Genomic DNA, 21,538 nt, shown 5'->3' on the forward strand with positions numbered 1-21,538 from the left:
GTCTGTCTCATAAGCCGCAGACCGCGGCTGAGATAACTGGTCACTGGGATGTGCGCGGCCGTGTCTGCTATCGGCCGCATCGATCACAGCACAGCAGACACGGCTGCACGCAGTTCACTGTGCAGGGCCATCAGGCGGCCGACCCTGCACAGCTGCTGAGGGAGCGGCCCGGGGGGCATTTGCCTCCCTGCCACCCGGCCCAGCCCGCCCGTGAGCTGAATACATTAGTTCTGTTTCACTCAGCCCCTGGAAATTCATTCCAGACGTAGGCTCCATGCTGTTCTATTGAGCTCTGTTTTGAGACATCACCCATGGACAGAATGAGCGAGGAAGGGCAGATTATATAACTCAATCTGCCAAGCGGCAGCTCAGGGGCCCGGAGCCAGAATTGTGCTATGAATTTCCTGCACACATTAATGAACAGATGGGTTGTCCGGCAAGGAAAAGATTAAGGAGCCAATTTTCTGTTAAACATTTCGACAACTATGCTGAAGTATAAAACCTAAATGAACTGGAAGGAGGCTGCCGTTCAAGTCGCATCAAGCTGAGACAATAAATATTTTATTGAAAATTTTAGTACAAGCATTAGTTGCCCAACAATGAAATTTGGGGCAATACAGGAAAGAAAACAAGGCGTTTGTAAACTTTTAAGACGTATTGTATACAACACATGTCTTTAAAAAGAAAAATAAAAAAAAAATAATATATATATTTTGGGGGTCAGGTAACCCTTAACTTTCATTATTTCCTTCCTGTAAGCCAACACTGGAAAAAGGCTAACCCAGATATGGTGCATAGGGCTGGATAAAGAATGAGAACATCTTTAAGTGGTGGTTTTATATATAAATACTACGGTACTTTAGGGTCTTTATATTATGGATACATTTAAGTCTTGGTGGAGGCGCCTTTTAGTTCTGGACAAAAATGATGGACTAAATAGTGCAGCATGCTGTCAAAATAGCCCAACATACCATATTATACTCAATGAGATACATCAGGCACCGCTGGTATCCACCATTGTTTTGCTCCTACAAAGAAAACCTAAATGGGTCTCAAACTATGATAATTCCGTACATCAATCATACTAGCCTTATTTCATTAGCAGGTTTTGCACACTATGAGCCAAAACCATCCTGAACAAAGGAAGGACAAACATGTCTATGTGACTCTGTTCGGATGATCCCAGCAATATTTTACCCACTAAGCCACTTTTCCCAGGGGGGGAATACTAGGGAATTAAGGAAAGGAGAACCTCTCATGTCTTGAATACACTTGCTTCTGAAGGTGTCATAGTGGAGAGGGATCTCATTCCAAGATTTGTGATGGGGTCCTATGGTTACACGTCTGAATGTACAGAAATGATTAGAGACATTTTGCGTAATTTACATATTCCCAGAGACTACAAAAACTTTTTGTGAGTTTTTTGTTCCAGGACACTAAGTACCCTATTTATGGGGCGATTTGCTGTGCAGATCTGCTGCAAGCCTTCAATTTTTGCTGAACGTCGTGTAGAAAACAAATCCCACAAAAACATATAGGTGCAGCAATACGAACATGTTTCGCTCTGGTGTCAACTTTGTTTTAATCACACTGATAACATATTTAAACTTTTAACAGGGAGCAAAGTAGAACATTACTAAGACTCAATGGTAACTTCACGCTGAAACTTTGAAACACTTTACCAAAATATGAGAATGTAACAATTATTAATATGAACATACATAGCAGGGATCCGACAGCAAAATATAGCAGTATGCGGTCTCTTCAACGCAAAATACCCTATGACACGTCATATCTCACTATCTTCACAACAAATAAACTGCAAATAGTTTACATTCCTTATATCTGCCATCAAAATCTGATCTCACCTCCTTAGCACACAGACTGTTTGCATGAGGGATTTGTGTAGCTACACGGCTGAACTACTGACAAGAATAACCTCACAAAGACTAATTAAGAACAAAGTGATCCTGTTTAGATGACAAAAAATAGATTTCTAGCCTAGTTACTGTGTTTACAGCTCATATTAGTTCTTGTGTATTTGATTTCCTTAACTTCTTTTATCCAGAGTAAACAGGATGTGAGAATTAGCCAAGTGGTTTTATCAGAAGGAATTCACAAGAACGTCATTCTAATGACTATATATATGCCAGATCAGAAACAGGTCTACCCATCCTATGATTTCCATAATTCCACCACTTTTCCATCTTGGTGTTACAATTTGTATTCATGTGGATATGTACATAGGCATTGCTCAAAAAAATAGGGAACACTAAAATATAAGGGTGTGCACACGCTGCGGAATCCGCTGCGGATTCATCCACGCGGATTTTGCAAAATCCACAGATAAATCCGCAGGTCAAAAGACCTGCGGTTTATCTGCGGATTAGCCTGCGGTTTTGCCCTGCGGATTCACCATCTCCACAATGGTGGAGATAGGAAACCGCTGCGGATTCCGCAGAAAGAATTGACATGTCAATTCTTTCTGCGGTTTCAAAACCGCAGGAAAACCGCGCGGAAAAATCCACACCGTCTACACAGCGTTTTTTTTTTTTTTCATTTCCACTGTACACCGCAGCTAAAACTGCTGCGGAACCGCAGCAGAATCCGCAGCGTGTGCACACAGCCTAAGTGTTGTCGTGCTAATTGCCTATCATTTCCACCTGTTGTCTGTTCCATTTGCACAACAGCAGGAGAAACTGATTCACAATCAGTGTTGTTTCCTAACTGGACAGGTTGATTTCACAGGAGTGTGATTGACTTGCAGTTACAGTACATTGTGTTGTTTAGTGTTCCCTTTATTTTTGAGAAGTATATTTATATAAATATTGTAGAGATTCATTCTCTCTGGTAGGCATTAGGTAGCATTCACACTGCCAATGCAGTGTTGGTCCAAACTTGCAGTTTTTACTGTTTCCCACAGGTTGCACAACACCAAAACAAACTAATAAACAAATCCCAAATCCCTAGCCTTCTCCAGGTGCTAACTAAACAGAACATACCCTGGTTACGCATACATGGCTGAGCTAGCCCCAGCTCAGTCAAGTAAAACAGCTGTTGTCCATAGTAACCACTGATACTTGTGGTTCTCTGCACAAGGCCTGTTAAGACTCTCCTCAGAGATGGAATTCTGATTTACATATCTCTCTTCAACCCCAAGGCACATCCAATCTGGTAATATTTCCTGAATTGACTGACTAAAGGTACTGTCACACTTAGCGATGTACCAGCGATCCCGACCAGTGATATGATGCGGTCAAGATCGCTGGTACATCGCTAAGTGGTCGCTAGTGAGATGCCACACAGGCAGATCTCACCAGCGACATCGCTGGGGACGGGGATCGCTACTTACCTGTCACGCTACTTACCTGTCACACCAGGCGATCCTGCGTCCTCCTGCCCGGCTCCACGCGTCGCTCGTCGTCACAGCAGGAAGCGCCGCAGGAAGCTGATGACGAGAAACAGTCCTGGACGTTCTCGCGCGATCAGCGATTACCAGCGGGGGGAGCGGGTTGTAGGTAAGTATCACACACAGCGATATCGCTAGCAATATCGCTATAACGTCACAAGTTATAGCGATATTGCTATCGATATCGCTTAGTGTGACAGTACCTTAAGAAGAACAACTATCCTATTTATATGCAGGGCTAGCCAGGTTATCTAATCAGAACCTGTAGGGCTAGAATTTATATAATCTGGAGTATAAGCGACATGTGAAAAAAAATCCGTGCATTTACACTCCTTGGTTGCTATTAATGGGGTTGTTAATTGTCATTTGAGGAGTGTTCTGCTGAATGCACTTGGACAAATTGATCTCTCCTGTGCAATTACTGACCAATAACGTCCCAGATGTGCTCAATGTGAGACAAGTCCGGAGATGCTACAGTCATGGTAGCACGTTAAGACCACGCAGGCTGCTCACATACGAACAATATGTGGCCTGGCGTTGTCATGTTGAATAATTCAACATTGTTTTTAAATTTTGTTTATTTTCTTTCATCCTTTGAATATTTCTACTATACTTCTAAATCCTGTAACTTACATATTTCCCACAGCTTTCCCTCTTAGGCCGGAGTCACACTAGTGATTAAATTGCTTTTTTTATGTCTATCACTAGTAATTGGATGAGGGCTTTTGTGTAAAATTTTGGAGTTGTAGGTGTTAATTTAAGGGGTTAATTCGTTGTAAAAAATTGCGGGGAATTCCGCTGACGTCACAGAGGCTGCAGGGAGTCCCCGCAATTTTTTGCAATGAATTAACCCCTTAAATTAACACCTACAACTCCAAAATGTTACACAAAAACCCTCATCTAATTACTAGTGATAGACATAAAAAAAAAAACATGAAATGAAATGGTTAACTATATGTAAACCATGTGTAATTTCATGTCGGGTAGGGGAATGAATTTACAGAAGCCGGCAAATGTTACAGTGGCTATTCTGCCATGAAGAACTGCATGAATTATATATATATATATATATATATATATATATATATATATATATATATATATATATTTTCTATGTGTCTATATCTATTCTTTCCTTTGTGTTTGAAAACCTGTCATTGGGCTCCATTATATGTCCATTTTGCAAGTCTGCGAGAAAATCTCGCCAGACGTATGTCAAACGGATGCTTACATGCGGTTAAAATCGGATGAATGAAGAAAAATCGCATCAAAAACGGATCACTGGTCAAGATACCTTTGTGCGATTTCGGACCGTTAAAATCGGACCGATTTTTTATTCGTTGTGTGTAACTCCAGCCTTAGTGTTGCAATTCCTGAGAATAGGACTGTAGAACTTGGTCTTGAATGGAGATGAGGTGTGCATGCACTCTGCTAAGTCCTATGGGCAATGAGTGGAGCTAAGTCCGAGCATGCGCACCTTATCTCCATTCAAGACGTTGCTCGGCAGATTTTAACGCAATGTCGAGATGACCAGAAAAAAAAAAACCGTAATTCTGGCGGTTTGAATTTTTTTCTCGCTATACCGTTTAGCAATCAGGTTAAGGCTATTTGCCCATGTTGCGGATTCTGCTGCGTTTCCGCAGCGGTTTTGGCCCTGCGGAAACGCAGCAGTTCCACTGACATGGTACAGCCTATGGGTTTTCGAAAACGTTGTGCTCACGCTGCAGTTTTTTCCGCGCGGTTTTGCTGCGGTTTACAAACGGCAGCATGTCAATTGTTCGGGCGGTTTCACAACCTTAACATAGTAGAGGTGTGAAACCACAGGGCAAAACCGCAGACCAAAACGCAGGAAAACCGCAGGTCACTTTACCTGCGTTTCCGCGCGGAAGAATCCGCAACGTGTGCACATAGCCTAATCCTTTTTTTATTGACAGATCGGGCGATTCTGAACGCAGCGATACCTTATGTGTATGTTTGATTTTATTTTACTGTTTTATTTTGAATGGAACAAAAGGGGGTGATTTGAACTTTTATATTTTTATTATTTTTTTAATGTTTTTAAAAACTTTTTTTTTTTTTAACTTTTCGCATGCTTCAATAGCCTCCATAGCCTGATCAGCTCTGTTATATATAGGCGATGCTGAGATCACCTCTATGTAGCTGAATTACTGCACTGCGATGAGCGCCGACCATGGGGTGGCGCTCACAGAAATACGGTATCAATCTCTCAAGGAGACCTCTAGTTGTCATGCCGACGCACCGATGACCCCCGATCACGTGACGGGGTCAGCAATACGCGTATTTCCGGCCCGACAGCCGGAAGCACTTGTTAAATGCCGCTGTCATAGTTTGGCAGCGGCATTTAACCAGTTAATAGCAGCGGGCAGATCACGATTCCACCTGCGGCTATTGTGGGCACATGTCAGCTGTTAAAAACAGCTGATATGTCCCGACTTTGAGGTGGGCTCATGTCGCAAAGGGGTTAAACTATTAGTAATTCATAATTTCCAGTTTCCTGACTTCTATGTGAAAAGTAACCTGTAACATTGAGCTTGCAATCCAATGTGTGAGCAGCATGATATAGAGCAGGGAGAGCTGAACAGATTAATATATTATAGGGTGTGAGGCAGTCAAATAGAAGTGGAAATTCAGCTCACCCTTACGTTGATTCCCATAAGCTGTGAGGAAGTTCTGGGCATGGAACAACATCTCTGCTTGATGTGGAAGACTAGCACAAACTAACGAAAGTATCCAGCTCCAGGGATCGAATCCATAAATCTTTAGGGTATGTGCACACGCTGCGGATTCTGCTGCGGATCCGCAGCACTTTTTGCTGCGGTGTACAGTACCATTCTAACCTATGGAAAAAAAACCGCTGTGCAGACGCTGCAGAATTTTCCGCGCGGATTTGCTGCGGTTTCAAAACCGCAGAAAGAATTGACATGTCAATTCTTTCTGCGGATTCCGCTGCGGTTTGCCATCTCCTCCATTATGGAGATGAAAAACCGCAGAGCAAAACCGTAGAATAATCCGCAGGTAAAACCGCAGGTCTTTTGACCTGCAGATTTACCTGCGGATTTTACAAAATCCGAGCGGCCAAATCCGCAGAGCATTCCGCAGCGTGTGCACATACCCTTATTGATAGGTTAAAACATGAAAAAACAAAAGAACCTGCTGGACAATAAACCGGTATTACCAGAGAAAGAGTGCCTGCAAAAACAACTGTACGCGTTTTGAACACGCATGGTGTTCTTAGTCTTCAGTTACCAAATTCCGTTTAGGTAACTGAAGACTAAGAACACCTTGCATGTTCAAAACATGTACAGTTGTTTTTGCGGGCACTCTTCCTCCGGTATTACCGGTTTATTGTCCAGCAGCTTCATTTGTTTTTTCATTTTTTAACCTATCAATAAAGATTTATGGATTTTATCCGTGGAGCTTAACACCAGTGACTGGTGTTACCTATAGGGATCACTGTATATTCCCCCCAGGATGCGCACAGAGGCATATTGAGGCCATGAAAGGGCATTGCAGTCACAGGCATAGATAAAGTGAGTATAGGTCTTGGACAAACTAGTTGTCCAAGGCAGATTTAGGGAAAACCTGTTTTGGGTTTGTGTTTTGAAACAGACTGCAAGATGGTAGTGTTGCAGTCCATTTCATTTCGGCACGGATTTTCCATGTGGCTGAAGGTCACAGGTTTCTATTTAAAAACCCTGAAGTATAGGGTTTGGGGGTGTCAGGCTGAGTCAGTCCAGTCTGGTGTGTGCTAGAGGGCAGAGCAGTCAGCTCTGCAGTGCTGCCCTGTGTGAGGGAACACAGGCCAGAGGAGCCAAACAGCCAAGGCAGCTGAAAGCCTGTCCCCAACAGCATACACGGTGGTGCAGTCACCCACGGCAACGTTCTCGGAGGTGGACTGTCTTGTGTCCGATGGTGAACCGGAGGTAGATGGTCCTGTGCCCGAAGGAGGACTGGTGTGTTTAATGACTGTAAACTGGAGGATATGGTTCCCGGCTGCGATCCGGAGGACACCGTGTACTGTGTAATGTGGTGAGTAGAACATTATCACGGTGGTGCAGTCGCCCACGGCAACTGGTCTCCAAAGGAGGACTGATGTGTTTAGTGACTGTAAACTGAAGGATACCATGTATGGTGTAAAGCTGTGAGTAGCACATTAACACGGCAGTGTAGTCGCTCATGGTAACCGGTCAGAGGTGGACTGGAATGTTTAGTGACTGTAATCCAGAGGATATGTGTTTCCTGGCTGCGATCCAGAAGAGATCGTGTGCTGTGTTTTGCTGAGATGAACATTAAACAAATGTTTTACTTTGAACTTTGCTGGGTCACTGCCTCATCACTGCATAATTGTGCTACCGCTGCACTACAGCGGTAAGATTATAGGGGTTTTCCCACAACCAAAGTAAATCAACAGATCTTTGAACAATAATAACTTCCACAATTGTATGTGTTTAAAAAAATGTTCCTGTCTGAAAGTATTTAACATGCCCGAAAAACGTGCGCACATCTTTCACCATTTTCACAAGAAATAGGTACATATTGTATGTTTCCAGGAGACACACTTTAAGACGAACCATGCTCCTACAAGTAGACACAAATATTACACATTTTGGCATTTTGCTCATAACCCTGAATCTCACGCAAAAGGAGTTGCTATAGCAATTCACAAATCGATAACGCATCAGGTCATCAACTGTGTAGTGGATAAGGAAGCGAGGTATATTATTTTAGTGTTAGCTTTCAGTGGCCAGTTATTTACAATCACTTGCATATACCCCTAATCAGGATCAAGCCAATTTCATTGATAAGATATTAGACAATGCCCTTCCCTTAATCTAGGGTGCCGTAATATTTTGTGGGGTTCTAAATGTTAGGGTACCGTTACACCTAGCGACTCACCAGCGATCCCGAGCAGCGATATGACGCGGTCAGGATCGCTGGTGAATCGCTGGGTGGTCGCTAGTGAGCTGCCACTCAGGCAGATCTCACCAGCGACATCGCAGGGGACGGGGATCGCTACTTACCTGTCAGACGCGGCGATCCTGCGTCCTCCCGCCCGGCTCCACGCGTCGCTCGTCTTCACAGCAGGAAGCGCCGCAGGAAGTGGCCGACGAGGAATGGTCCAGCAGCTTCTCGCGCGATCAGCGATAACCAGCGGGGGAGCCGGTCGGAGGTAAGTATCACATGCAGCGATATCGCTAGCAATATCGCTGTAACGTCACAAAATCGGTGACTTTACAGCGATATTGCTAGCGATATCGCAGTGTGTAACGGGGGCTTTACTCTTGACCCGGGTGTTAGATAATTCTAAAGGTTGATCGCATCTCTCTTATGTGGTTATCAAGCGCATCAGGAGAGCCTTTTTGCTAATCCAGTTTTATGACATCTGGAGGCTCCAGCACTTATCAGATAGGGATTATAGTTTTTACTCCCATCTACATGATTCTTATAGTTGGTTAGACTATATCCTCCTCCAACAAAATGCCTTACCTTGGGTTTCAGATTCTAGTATTGGTAACCTACTTTGGTCAGATGATGCCCCTGTATACTGCTCACTAAAAGTACCATTCCTTACCAAAACATCAGGGTCTTGGCGTCTCAATGAGTCGTTATTATTAGATACATCATGTGCCTCGGACATACGAGCCTCCATATCTAACTTCATTGTTGATCACGGAAATGATGATACTGCCACCACAATTAAATAGGAAGCCCTCAAGTGTGTACTTAGAGATGTATTTATCAAACATGGGTCCCGAATAAAAAAAGACAGAGGTCAGGCAATCAAACTAGCTTTACAGAAAGTCACTGTAGAGAATCTAAACTGTGGCCTATGAGTCTTGTCATACATCAGTCTCCACTCTACCATGGACTTGGCCTATTTTGGCCCGAAATAAGATCCCTATTCCATTTAGTCTCAGGCAAACACTCAAAACTGTCCACATTCCCAGTATAAAGGGAATTCTATTTAACCCATTAGGACCGTTATCTCCAATAACAGATAACCCAAAATTTCCATCCGGTGTTTCCTCAAGCCTTTTTCTGGTTAGCTCAAAGAAAAACCCTTGCGTCTTTATCATGTGGCCCCTGAGGGTGTGTTGCTTTCCCTCTCAGCTATTTTAGGTGATCGTCCGCAAAAAGTGAGATATTCTTTTGAATATATTCAAACCAGGGTAATTTTTCTCTACATTTGCCAATAATTTATAATGGGTGCGCCCCCTTTCTTTGTTTGAATCCCTATGTATGGCTTCCACTAATCCTGTACATGCAATTTCCGATATCTATAAGCTTCTATTAAATAGTGATCCGGTCATGTTTTCCCCTTTTTGTAAGGCGTGGGAAAGGGAGCTCCATCAAACCTTTACAAGAGAACAATGGTATAAATGTTTCCATCTCTCTCATAAATCTAATATAGCCACTAAAGCTCAGGAAACTAGTTATAAAATAGTATCTAGATGGTATCGTGTTCCTTCGGTCTTGCATAAATGTTTCCCGGGCATACCCAACTTGTGCTGGCGATGTGGGGCCCATGTGGGTTCGATGACGCATATATGGTTGGCGTGCCTGGCCTTGGCGGCCTTCTGGGAAGGTGTTCTTAAAGCGATTAAAGAAATGACGGGGATGTCAATCCCTAAAAGCCCGGAAGCAATTCTACTATTCATGTTTCCCATGCCTAAGAATGTTTTTAAGAAATCGTTATTGAGGCACCTTCTTCAGGCTGCTAAGGTGGTAATTCCATGACACTGGAAGTCCTTAGACCCGCCCTCGCTAGAGGAATGGTTTGGGGAGGTGGCTTGAGTTCACCAGATGGAATCCCTGATAGCCCATACACAAGAGGCAGCTAGCAAAGTGGCTGCAAAATGGTTTCATTGGGAATCCTTCTTATCTTCATCGATGTACCAAAATATGCTAAGCGCAATCTTATCCTTTTACGATATTTAATATGCCGGTATCATAGTTCATACCCCGTCTGCCTTAGTGATTTGCCCTCATAGTCCTTATTAACATTTCTTCTCTTTTCTCTTCTCCTTCTTGTTTTTTAGTTTAACAGGTTGTCAATTGTCTTTTGCAAACTACTGTTGATACTATACAGAGTTCTTCATGTTACTACACAATTCTCTTTCAGTAGTTACTAATGGTGTGTTAGTTTGAACCTGTCGATATGTTTGTTTTTGTTGTGTATTATAAAACAATAATATTTAGAATAAGAAAAAAATGTTCCTGTGCTGAGATAATCTTATAAATGTGCTCCTGCTGTGTACTGCGTAATGGCCATGTCTGACCGAGCAGGAACATAGTCAGATCATACCCCAGCTCCTGGCCAGGGGAGGAAGGAAAAGTGTATACAGACAGGACAGCATGGGATTGCAAATGATTCTCTTTCTTTGAGGTAATAGTTTGCTTAAAAACAGGCAGTGAGATGTTTTGTCTCATGAAGAATCACCTGTGATCCTGTGTTGTAATGTCTGTATACTCTTTCGATTCCTCCCCTGCACAGTAGTTGTGGTATGATCAGACACGGCCATTACAAAGTACATAGCAGGGCACATTTATAGGATTATAAATAGGGACATTTTTTAAAAAAAAACACAATCAATTGAGGAACTCATTTTTTCCAAGATGCATCAATTAAAATGTACTTTTTGGGGGAGAAAACCCCTTTAAGTAGAACTTTTAATTTTAATTATCTATTTGAAATTCCTGCTCATTTGGGGCTTTTAGTCCAGTGTGCAGTTCTAATAAGTGATTGACTTTCTTTTCCATCAAAATTCTACAAAGAATGCTGCTAATCACTGATAAGACCGCCCGCTAGACTCCTAGCAGGAAAAAATGAAAAGTTTGCATATTATACTAAATCTATTGTCAACAAGATATCTAAAACTTTGTTGCCGCTTTATAACATGCTGCCCACACACAACAGGCTCTATACAAATTACAACCACAGACTAATTCCATTTACTTAGCTGTTTCAAGACGTCAATGCACAAGGATTGTGGCTCTCATACGTATGATTCCCTGGTGCCAAAAGATTATACAGCACCCACAGAGATTTATGGGACCCTACTGCAACTCTATATGCCACAAATTTCATATGAGTGGTATGGAGAAGACAAAGAAAACAAAGAAAAGACACATTGTGCTTTATTAGCTGCTGTACAACTATGTGCCCTTCTAGAATAGAACATCTACAAGGTGGTGCTGTCCTGTGCACAGGCACCATACAGACCACCTATAATTCCACAGTATGAAGCCATAGGTACTGCGTGTGTGACCAAACAAATCTGTGCACACGGCCCCTTATGCTGCATTAGCAAAATTTTCAAAAGATACAGTAAACTTCGTGTATGAAAAATGTGGTGTAAGTTGCAAATAGCTTTGTAATGAAAGCTCTAATAACCATTCATCTACAAGGGTTTATCTGCATCAGAGGGGACAATTAATCAGTAAAAAAAAATGACTAGATGTGGAACTTTTGGATCACCCATCCTGGTCTTAGTTAGGAATGTTGTCTGTTATGGTAGATTGTGGTTTCTAATTAAATTTGTGTGTTTCCTAAAGTGCAAGGTTTTCACTGGAAAAATACATAATTAGCCATTTCAAGCTTCCATATGGACATTATGAAGAGACAGAGAAATTTTTTTTGCTTATAAATATTTAATCAGTCTAGATCATATGGAATATCCTTTTTTCTTTATATTTTAGTAAATCTGTTGTATATTCTAAAAATATAGTTGATGTAAATTGCTTGGGTGCCCTTTCATCTAAGGAGAAAGGGAACCTCTGTTGGGAATACAAATTTTCTAGTCTAGACAAACAAAAATGCCAATATACTACACCCTCTGAACTACAAGCTTTGAAGTTGTGCCAACCATATGCATCGTGGAGGTAATTCTAAGAAAAGAACAAATAATTTCCATTGAATAGTTGTGTTGTATTGTTTTCTCTTACCTACAAAGCCGCAAGCCACAGACTTGGACCATATAGCTGCTATAGAGCTAGTAAACACAATATACTTCTTACCCAGTAGACAAAAACAAAGTTAATTAAATTAGTAGTCTCCACTGTGGAAACACTTTTTTGGAGATTATCTGCTGCAAAAGTGACTAGTCTGCAGTGTTATCTGCTCTATTCCATATCTGCACTTTACTTCACTCTGTCTAATTGTCCTGGCGCTTAATCTAAATTTTGTTACCGGGTAGGATGAAGAGAAATTAAAAAAAAAAAAAAAAAAAAAAATTAAAAATAATACAAATTAACTAAACGTTATGCCTAACAATGTTACAATGTGAGTAAAGGCCCCGTCACACACAGCGATCTCGCTAGCGAGATCGCTGATCTTGTGACGCCACAGCGATCTCGCCAGCAAGATCGCTGTGTGTGACAGGGATCAGCGAGCGGCACCCCGCCGGGTATCACTGATCATGCACTATCGTCCTGGGCCGTTTGTTGATTGCTGGTCTCCCGCTGGCCAGCGTGCATCGCTGCGTGTGCCAGCGAGAGACCAGCGATCAGCGACGCTGGTTTCCAATGTAAACATCAAGTATCTAAGAGCTGCATCTTAAGGCCCTGTTACACATAACGATGGCCCAGCGATCCCACCAACGATCCGACATGGATGGGATCACTGGGACATCGTTATGCTGATCGCTGGTGAGCTGTCACATAGCCACTCAAGCGATCAGGACCAGCGAGCAAGCTGGTTTCCAATGTAAACATCGGGTATCTAAGAGCCGCGCGGCTCTTAGAAACCCGCTGTTTACCTTAGTTACCAGCGTGCATGCTGGTTTCCAAGGTAAACAGCGGGTATCCAAGAGCCGAACGGCTCTTAGAAACCCACTGTTTACCTTAGATACCAGCATACACGCTGGTTTCCAAGGTAAACAGCGGGTATCCAAGAGCCGCGCGGCTCTTAGATACCCGATGTTTACATTGGAAACCAGCTTGCTCGCTGGTCCTGATTGCTGGAGGGGCTATGTGACAGCTCACCAGCGATCAGCCTAACGATGTCCCAGCGATCCCATCCATGTTGGATCGTTGGTGGGATCGCTGGGCCATCGTTATGTGTAACGGGGCCTTAAGATGCATACACTATTATGCTCAGAGCAGACCTTGAAGGAGCAGAGCATGATACAGAATGTCAACGATACCAAAAAGAGCCCACTATGCCATGTTCTGCACCCTCAGTCCTGCATTAGTCATAACACAATATCAATTCTGCAGTCGTATTCCTATGCTCATACCGCATTTCATTACAGTGCATTCCCTATTTAACAAAACATGCACAACACGATAAGAAGAATAGCCTGGTGTCTAGGCAACAGCTATCTCAGCTATAAAATATGTATAGGCACTAGTGATGAGCGAGTATACTCGTTGCTGGGGTCTCTCCGAGCATTCTCGGATGATCTCAGGAGTATTTTGGCGTGCTCGGAGATTTAGTTGTCATCGTCTCAGCTGCATGATTTGTGACTTGCAGACAGGTTGAACGGATAAAAATCATTGGTGATCAAATTGTTGGAAGACAAAACAGCCATTTAGAGGAGGGGGAAAAGAAAGAAAGGGAACAAAGACATGTGTTATTTATTTATTTTACTAATTAATATAGTGCCATTAATTCCACAGTGCTCTACTGACATTATTGGCACTGTCCCCAGTGGAGATCACAATCTATATTCCCTATCAGTATGTCTATGGAATATCTGAGGAAACCCACGCAAACACGGGGAGAACATACAAACTCCTTGCATATGTTGTCCTTGATGGGATATTGTAGATTACTTGGGTGTAAAGGCCCCGTTACATTTAGCGATGCACCAGCGATCCCGACCATGATATGACCCGGTCAGGATCGCTGGTGAATCGCTAAATGGTCACTAGTGAGCTGCCAAACAGGCAGATCTCACTAGCGATGCAGCAGCGGTTGGCGGTCGATACTCACCTGTCAGACGCAGCGATGATGACGTCTTCCACCCGCGTCCATGGCTCGCTCGTCGGTGCCAGCAGGAAGCCAACGACGGGAAATGGACCAGGCCGATCTGGCGAGATCACCGATAACCAGCAGGGGAGCTGGTCGGAGGTGAGTATCACATGTAGCGATATCGCTAGTGATATCGCTGCTGCGTCACAAAATCGGTGACGCTTTAGCGATATCGCTATGTGTAAAAGGCCCTTAAGACGCACGTGTGACATATGTATAGAAAATGAAGTTCCTGGAAGAGTCCACAATGGCTGTAAGGAATAGTGGAAATATTATTATTAGTCCCAGTAATAAGTCTAGTATATCTTTAAAATATGATGAGGTACCTAGGCTGGTGGCAGTCAGAATAGCTAGGGACCTGTAAGGGTGTGTGCACACGCTGTGGAATGATCTGCGGATTTTTCCGCGCGGATTTAGCAAAATCCACAGGTAAATCCGCAGGTCAAAAGACCTGCGGTTTATCTGCGGATTAGCCTGCGGTTTTCCATTGCGGTTTCACACCTCTACAATGGAGCAGGTGGCAAACCGCAGTGGAATCCGCAGAAAGAATTGACATGTCAACTATGTTGTAACATATGGACGCTGCGGATTGGACACTGCGGCTGTACGCAGTGTCCAATCCACAGCAAATCCTGAAGGATTCTGGCCCGTGGAAACATACCCTAAGACTGAAGACTCATTCTGGTACTGTACCCGGGACCTCCGAAAACAGTGTCTCCCACTGGGGACGTCTCTGAGCTCTCCATTTCTTCACTCGGCTTACACAATCCCAGCACCTTCTGTCCACCGCAAACTTATCATGCTACTGAGACATTTATTGCATTAGTTGACGGTGAGGTGAAACAACTATCCCATCAGCAACGCCTGGGATTCTTTCCCACCACTCATCCAAATCTTACACTAATGGAAAAACAAGCATTAACCTCACTCCAAAACAATAAGTCTATTATCATTAAAACAGCTGACAAAGGTGGTGCAATTGTGGTGCTAGATTACATAACATACTCCAACAAGGTACACCGACAACTATCTGATTCTGACACCTACAGGGTGATCAACAGAGATCCCACTACTGACATCAATAGAAAAATTCAAAACCTCATCAGGACCTATCTGGATAACCAGACCATCGACCAAAAGACAGACACATTTCTTACAAATCCACATCTTATAACACCGATCACTTTCAAATCCTCCAGGCACGCCCATCATGGCATCCACGGATTTGATCCTCTCACCCTTGTCAATTTTTCTATAAAAAAAAAAAAATCTAAGACCACTTGTCAGGACCACTAGATCTTTCCTACTTGACACTGGGCATTTTTTTGGATGTCATCAAAAAACTTAACTCCGTGCCATCTGATAGTCTACTAGTGACATTAGAGGTCAACAGTTTATACAACCCAATTTCCCATGAAAAAGGGATTATGGCTACCAGATCCCTTCTTGAGACATCTGATATGTCCTTAAACTAGATCCAGCTTTGCCTGGACCTTTTTAGGCTGGTCCTATATGAAATTTTTTTTGCATATGAAAATGTGTTCTATATTAACTCACGTGGCACCGCTATGGGCACTATTGTCGCACCGGCCTATGCTAATGCCTATATGAACTTTTTTGAGGAACACTACATCTATTCGGAGGACCTGTTCATTCAACATGCTATGTGTTATCGCTATATAGATGACATCTTTTTCATTTGGACAGGGACGCTATACTCATCACAAACATTCCATTTACATCTGAATTCTATTTTTTCCTGAGCTCCAATTCACAATACATCAAAGTACTGACCAGATTTCCTTTCTTTACACTATGGTACTCAAGAACATTCATGGGTACCTTACCACAGACCTCTTTACTAAACCCACTGATTGTAATAGCCTCCTACATTAGTCGAGCAGCCATCCCAAAGCAACCAAGAATAGTCTTCCTCGCTCTCTGTTCAAAAGAGTGTCTAAGATAGTCAAGGGCCCTGATTTACTCCATACATGACTGGACGTTATGACACAGAAGTTTAGGGACAGACGTTATACCATGAAATGACTGGAACAAGAAAAAATCTGCATCTTGACCCCACAGTCTCCCCCTCCATCTGTACAGACCAAGGAAAGGGTGCCATTTGTACATGTACATACCGAAAATCCTCTCATGCCTAAAGTCCATTCCATTATTAGCAAACATTTGCCACTTCTTTCCAGGGCACACCCAAATATTGAATGTTTCACTATGCCTACATTGATGTGCAAAAGAAGGGCTACCAACATTAGGGACTAACGTGTTTGGGCTGACATAGGAAGTGCATGCCCTATTACCACCCAGCGACTATTAAGTACATGCCATCAAGGCACTTTTCCGTGCCTTAACTGTGCTGTCTGTACCAAAGTCATAAGATCTGACAGTATCACCCATCCCAGAACTGGGAAATCATACCCCATCCGAGGCCATCATACCTGCGACTCAAATTTTGTTGTCTACATTATCAAATGTTCCTGTGGCCTCCTTTATGTTGAGGAAACAACTCAACACATTAAAGACCGTATTGCCAGCCACAAATCAACCATACGCCGTGGAAAAAAATGGCTGCCATTACCATATCATTTTTCCAAACAAAGACACACTGTGGCACAACTGAAATACCAAGTCATTGAACAAGTACAAGAACCAGGAGGGGGAGCAATTAAATTACTTAAATCCAGGGAAACGTTCTGGATACACACACTCGAGACACTAGTGCCTAAAGGCGTTAATAGGGAAATTGATTGGCTCCTATGAATGATTTTTAACCATTCTTTTTGCTTGTCTTACAGACACACTGAACTCCTACCCTACTAGATGAGTTCTCATTTATTCTCTCCTGGCCCGTTAAATATCCATCACCAGGGACATACATTAATTCTCTCCGCCATTAGACATGCAGCTTTATCATTCTGCTGTTACTATAACTCCGTCCATGTGGTACTCCCTGTAATAGATTGAATTCACTCTATTTGAAATTCCTTCTGATCGCTTTAATACCTGTCCCTTATTTAGCCACTTAATTACTTTTGTCCCTTCTATTACATGCCTTCTCAAGCCAGGGACACATTATTAGGGCATTTACAGATATTCATTGGTCACAACTGTGATTGTCTTACACTATACTGCGTAGTTCATCAGTGCTGCATGCTTAACTCCGCCCCCTCTCCAGGTTACCATTATTCAGAAACACTGGCTTCCCTAACAACTACCACGCTTGTGCGGATACAATCCTTACGGCAGTGCCGTGTCACTTCCAGGCCGGATGACGCACTTCCGGGCCGGCGGTGACCACCACACTAGTTATACTCCCTTCCCTGCTTTTGTGAGCACACCAGCCAGGCGCGGGAGCACGCTATACGCACCTTCACAGACAGGTAATTGCCGTTTAGCTACTCTGCCATTCTGATTCATCTCCTCCTCCACCTTATTAAAGCATAATATACTGATGAACTACATCCATTTATTACAGGTGCCTAGCTATTACGGCCACAAGCCATAGGTACCTCATCAAAGATATACTAGACTTACTATTGGGACTAAAATTTCCTGTTGTGAATTCGCTTTCTGGCCTCCCTCTGGTTATTACTGAAGATAGTGGAGCTGGTCAGATCGACAGAGTGGTTGCGAGTTCTCTTTCTGGGCTCCCTCTGGTGGTTACTGGAGGTAATGGAGCTGATCTGATTGACAGAAGCTTGCCACCTGATAATGATGATGACGATTGGAGATCTGGGGTTTCAGTTTGGGATTTAAGACAGCCGACTCCCTCTATCCCTGCTGGTGATTTGCTTCCTGTTCCTCCTGAGGTCTGATTTCTCCAGCTCTGTCTCTGCATGTTCAGTTATGTGGTTTATTTGCTATTATGTTTGTATTTGATCTGGTTTTGTATATCTCTTCTTGGTGTGGGTCAGCCAGCTCCGGCTGGGGCTTTGCTGAATCACCACCCATATGTTACTGCTTGTGCCAGTTTGGTTTATCCCCTGTTAGACTGGTCTCTTTTTGCTTTGCTTTCAGAAAATACCAGAGTGCTGATATAGTGGGGGGCGAAGTCGTGTGACTTCAGTATTTTTTGCATCAGACATGTTGGACTTTTTGCAGGGTTTTTTGCGTGATTGCAGACAGTGTCTTTCCTTTCCTGTCTAGTCAATGTGGGCCCCATCATTTGCTCAGTCTATTTTCCTGCCTGTGTCTGTGTTTTCATCTTATCTCAACGACAATATATGTTTGGGGGCTATCTATTCCTTTGGGGTCTGCTCCGGGACAGTTTAGATTTCCCCTTTCTTGCTTTAGGCTTAGTTAGCTCTCCGCCTGTGCCAAGGCCTCTAGGATCATCATAGGTACGCTCCACGGCTACTGCTAGTTGTGTGGATAGGATCAGGGGTCTGCAATCCACTTAGGTACTAACCTCTCTGGTTTTCTGTGGCTTAGCCTGGACCTGCTCTCCTCCTCGGTGACCCATTCATAACAATTTCCACTATTCCTTACAGCCAATGTGGACTCTCCCAGGAACTTCATTTTCTAAACATATGTCACACATGCTTCTTACACCTCAAACCCAGGTAATCTACGATAACACAGATGTCTTTGTTCCCTTTCTTTCTTTTCTCCCCTCCTCTAAATAAGAGAGAGTGGCTGTTTTGTCTTCCAACAATTTGATTATCAATGATTTTTATCTGTTTAATTATTTTGTATCGGGATTTGTTGCAATACTCTGAACCTGATATTATACCTATGCAACAGTTGGGCTTCAATTATTATTTTTGTATAATCCCTACCTTTGTATATAATCCTTCTTTTGACATGACACATATTGCATTTATTATATTTACCTGTTATGTTGTTTTCTTGTCTTTTAGCGAATCTATGACTAAGACCCGGGAGCGTCGATACGTCGGGTGTTTCAGTCGCTTTGTACTATTATTTTTCACTTTTGTTTCTTAAAGCTTTATTTTGCTCACTGGAATTTATGTGGCTATATTTTCTGCAACAAATATTCACTATCTTTGCAAGAAATCTATTAGAGTATGCAGTGAATATTGACTCTCTACTTAAGGGACTTGTGCAGTCCGTTTCACCAGCACCTCGCCTTTAAGACCTGAGTGCACACCAATCTTTCTCTACACCTGTGGCACACACAGAGAGGAGGTAAAGACAAGCTTCGCAAGATGACAGTTCATTGAGGTATAAGGCGAGTTGATCGGAGGGTCACATCCTGGTTTCTCCGAACATCTCCATGGAGCCAGGTGACCGGTGAGTCTCATTCCTGGCTTTCACAAACCTATCCATGGGGCTCAGGTGACCGGTGGGTCCAAATCTTAACTACCCCAAATGTATCCATGGTTCAGCCATGGTCAATGGAGCAGATCTGTATTCTTTCAGATGGGGCCATGGTTCCCTAAGCTGGCATCCTGTAGAATGTCAATTCTGTGTCCCTCTTGATGGAGTCATGATGTCTTGGGCTGCTGTCTTGAAAAGAGTCTCTGGTTCTTTGGATCTCTAGATCTCTTGGCTGTCTGGATGTCTGGAGGTTCTTTGTATCTGGTGGTATCTTTATCAGAGGTGCATATATCCTCTTTTTATAGTTAAGAACTATCCTTCACACCAGCATCCAGAAGTAAAGGGGAAGGAAAAAATAAAACTGCATTGTTTAAATATTTAATCTATTTGCACAGTTTTACCTCCTCTGTTTTGCAAGTCAACAAGCTAGCTGGCCTCGACAATGTATAATCAACATATCAGCAAACACTGTTCAATTATCCTGCGTCTCTAGTCATCCAGGATAGCAGCACAATATGTTACATCAAATGTCAACTTACAAGTCAATATTACATCACGAAACAATCACTGACCTCAGGGAGACCAGTCAAAGAAAACACTGCAGCAGCCGGCAAAGGCGCTCAATCAGTAAAATCCTAGGTGCAATGCTCCCTGGGAAATACGAATATGCAAATAAAGTCCGTGGAGCCTCATTTAAGAGTCTCAAACACGGGACTAGCCAGATCTTCCTCCAGGGAAGGACCCAGCCAAGGGGTGGCTCCTTTCGGAAACCACCATTACCACCATATTAAGTGGCCCTTTAAGTCAATATCCAGCTCTTTACAAGTTTACAGATATGACAAGGGAAATATCAAGGCCAGGTATCCATCCACAGACAGCTGTTTCGGGGTGTTGCCCCTCATCAGTGTGGAGTAGGATTCTGGCTAGGTGGGAGCAATGCCTAGTAGACCAACATCACGAAAAGTCAATAATACAGGCTTATAAGAACAAAAGTCTGTGTTTTCTTGATCAACAGGAAAGAAACACAAAAATTCAAAAGTTAACAGGTAGAAAACTGTCAGTGACTCCTGGCTTACTGAAAATAGACATCTGGTTAATTAAGATAAAATGCTGTTTTGACACAGTAATCTTTTGTGATCTATAAAAGCAAACCTTAAAATTTTTAGATTAAATCACCCCACTAAAAAACATGCGGTACATCTGGGCCTTTTATAATGATCTTAACAAAATGGATATTCTGCAGGCACCGTTCTACCAACAAGATTCAAATCCGTGGATACAATTCAATCCCTCCCTCTACACTTGAAGTCCAGCTAAGCTAAGATCTATTTTTTGGCAACAATATGAACACACAATTCTGTAATTACTTATTATACTCCTGAAATATGTGGTGTATAATTTTTGTAGTTCAAATTTCACCAGGTCCATGGAAAGACTGTCTGCAAGCACTAGAAGATGGGCATGACACAAGCGGTATATACTTGGTAAAGCCGGAAAACACCAACAGATTGATGCAAGTATGGTGTGATCAAAGACATGACCCTGGTGGCTGGACAGTCATCCAGAAAAGGGTTGATGGATCAGTCAACTTCTTCAGAAATTGGGAGACTTACAAAGTAAGTACTGTCCTTGTTTCCCGATTTGTAACAATTGTCATATCACTAAGACAGGTTATAGCATCACTAAGGCATGGTATAGTTTTCATTTGCCAAGCTGGGTGGCTAGGCAACACTGCTGCAGTCTAAGTGGGTGGCAGGGATCGCTGCTGTGCAATGTCATCAGTGGCAGTGATCACTGCTGTGCAATGTCATGGGTAGAAGGGAACGGTACTGTGCAAT

General features: G+C 42.9%; 2 protein-coding genes across 11 annotated transcripts in view; one reads left to right on the forward strand and one right to left on the reverse strand.

The window, feature by feature from the left end:
• RALGPS1 (Ral GEF with PH domain and SH3 binding motif 1) overlaps positions 1–21,538 on the reverse strand; it is a 1,264,350-nt gene that overhangs the window by 623,828 nt on the left and 618,984 nt on the right. The window lies entirely within an intron of this gene.
• The window catches only part of ANGPTL2 (angiopoietin like 2), a 57,029-nt gene that overhangs the window by 31,708 nt on the left and 3,783 nt on the right, over positions 1–21,538 (forward strand). For both annotated transcript variants that reach the window (XM_073541179.1, XM_073541178.1), the window contains exon 3: positions 21,123–21,316. In XM_073541179.1, the coding sequence (XP_073397280.1) occupies positions 21,123–21,316 (194 nt within the window). The remainder of the gene's footprint in view (positions 1–21,122; positions 21,317–21,538) is intronic.

This window comes from Dendrobates tinctorius, unplaced genomic scaffold (genome assembly GCF_039654945.1).
Source record: "Dendrobates tinctorius isolate UK_male_01 unplaced genomic scaffold, ASM3965494v1 ptg000120l, whole genome shotgun sequence".
Classification (NCBI taxonomy): Eukaryota; Metazoa; Chordata; class Amphibia; order Anura; family Dendrobatidae; genus Dendrobates; species Dendrobates tinctorius.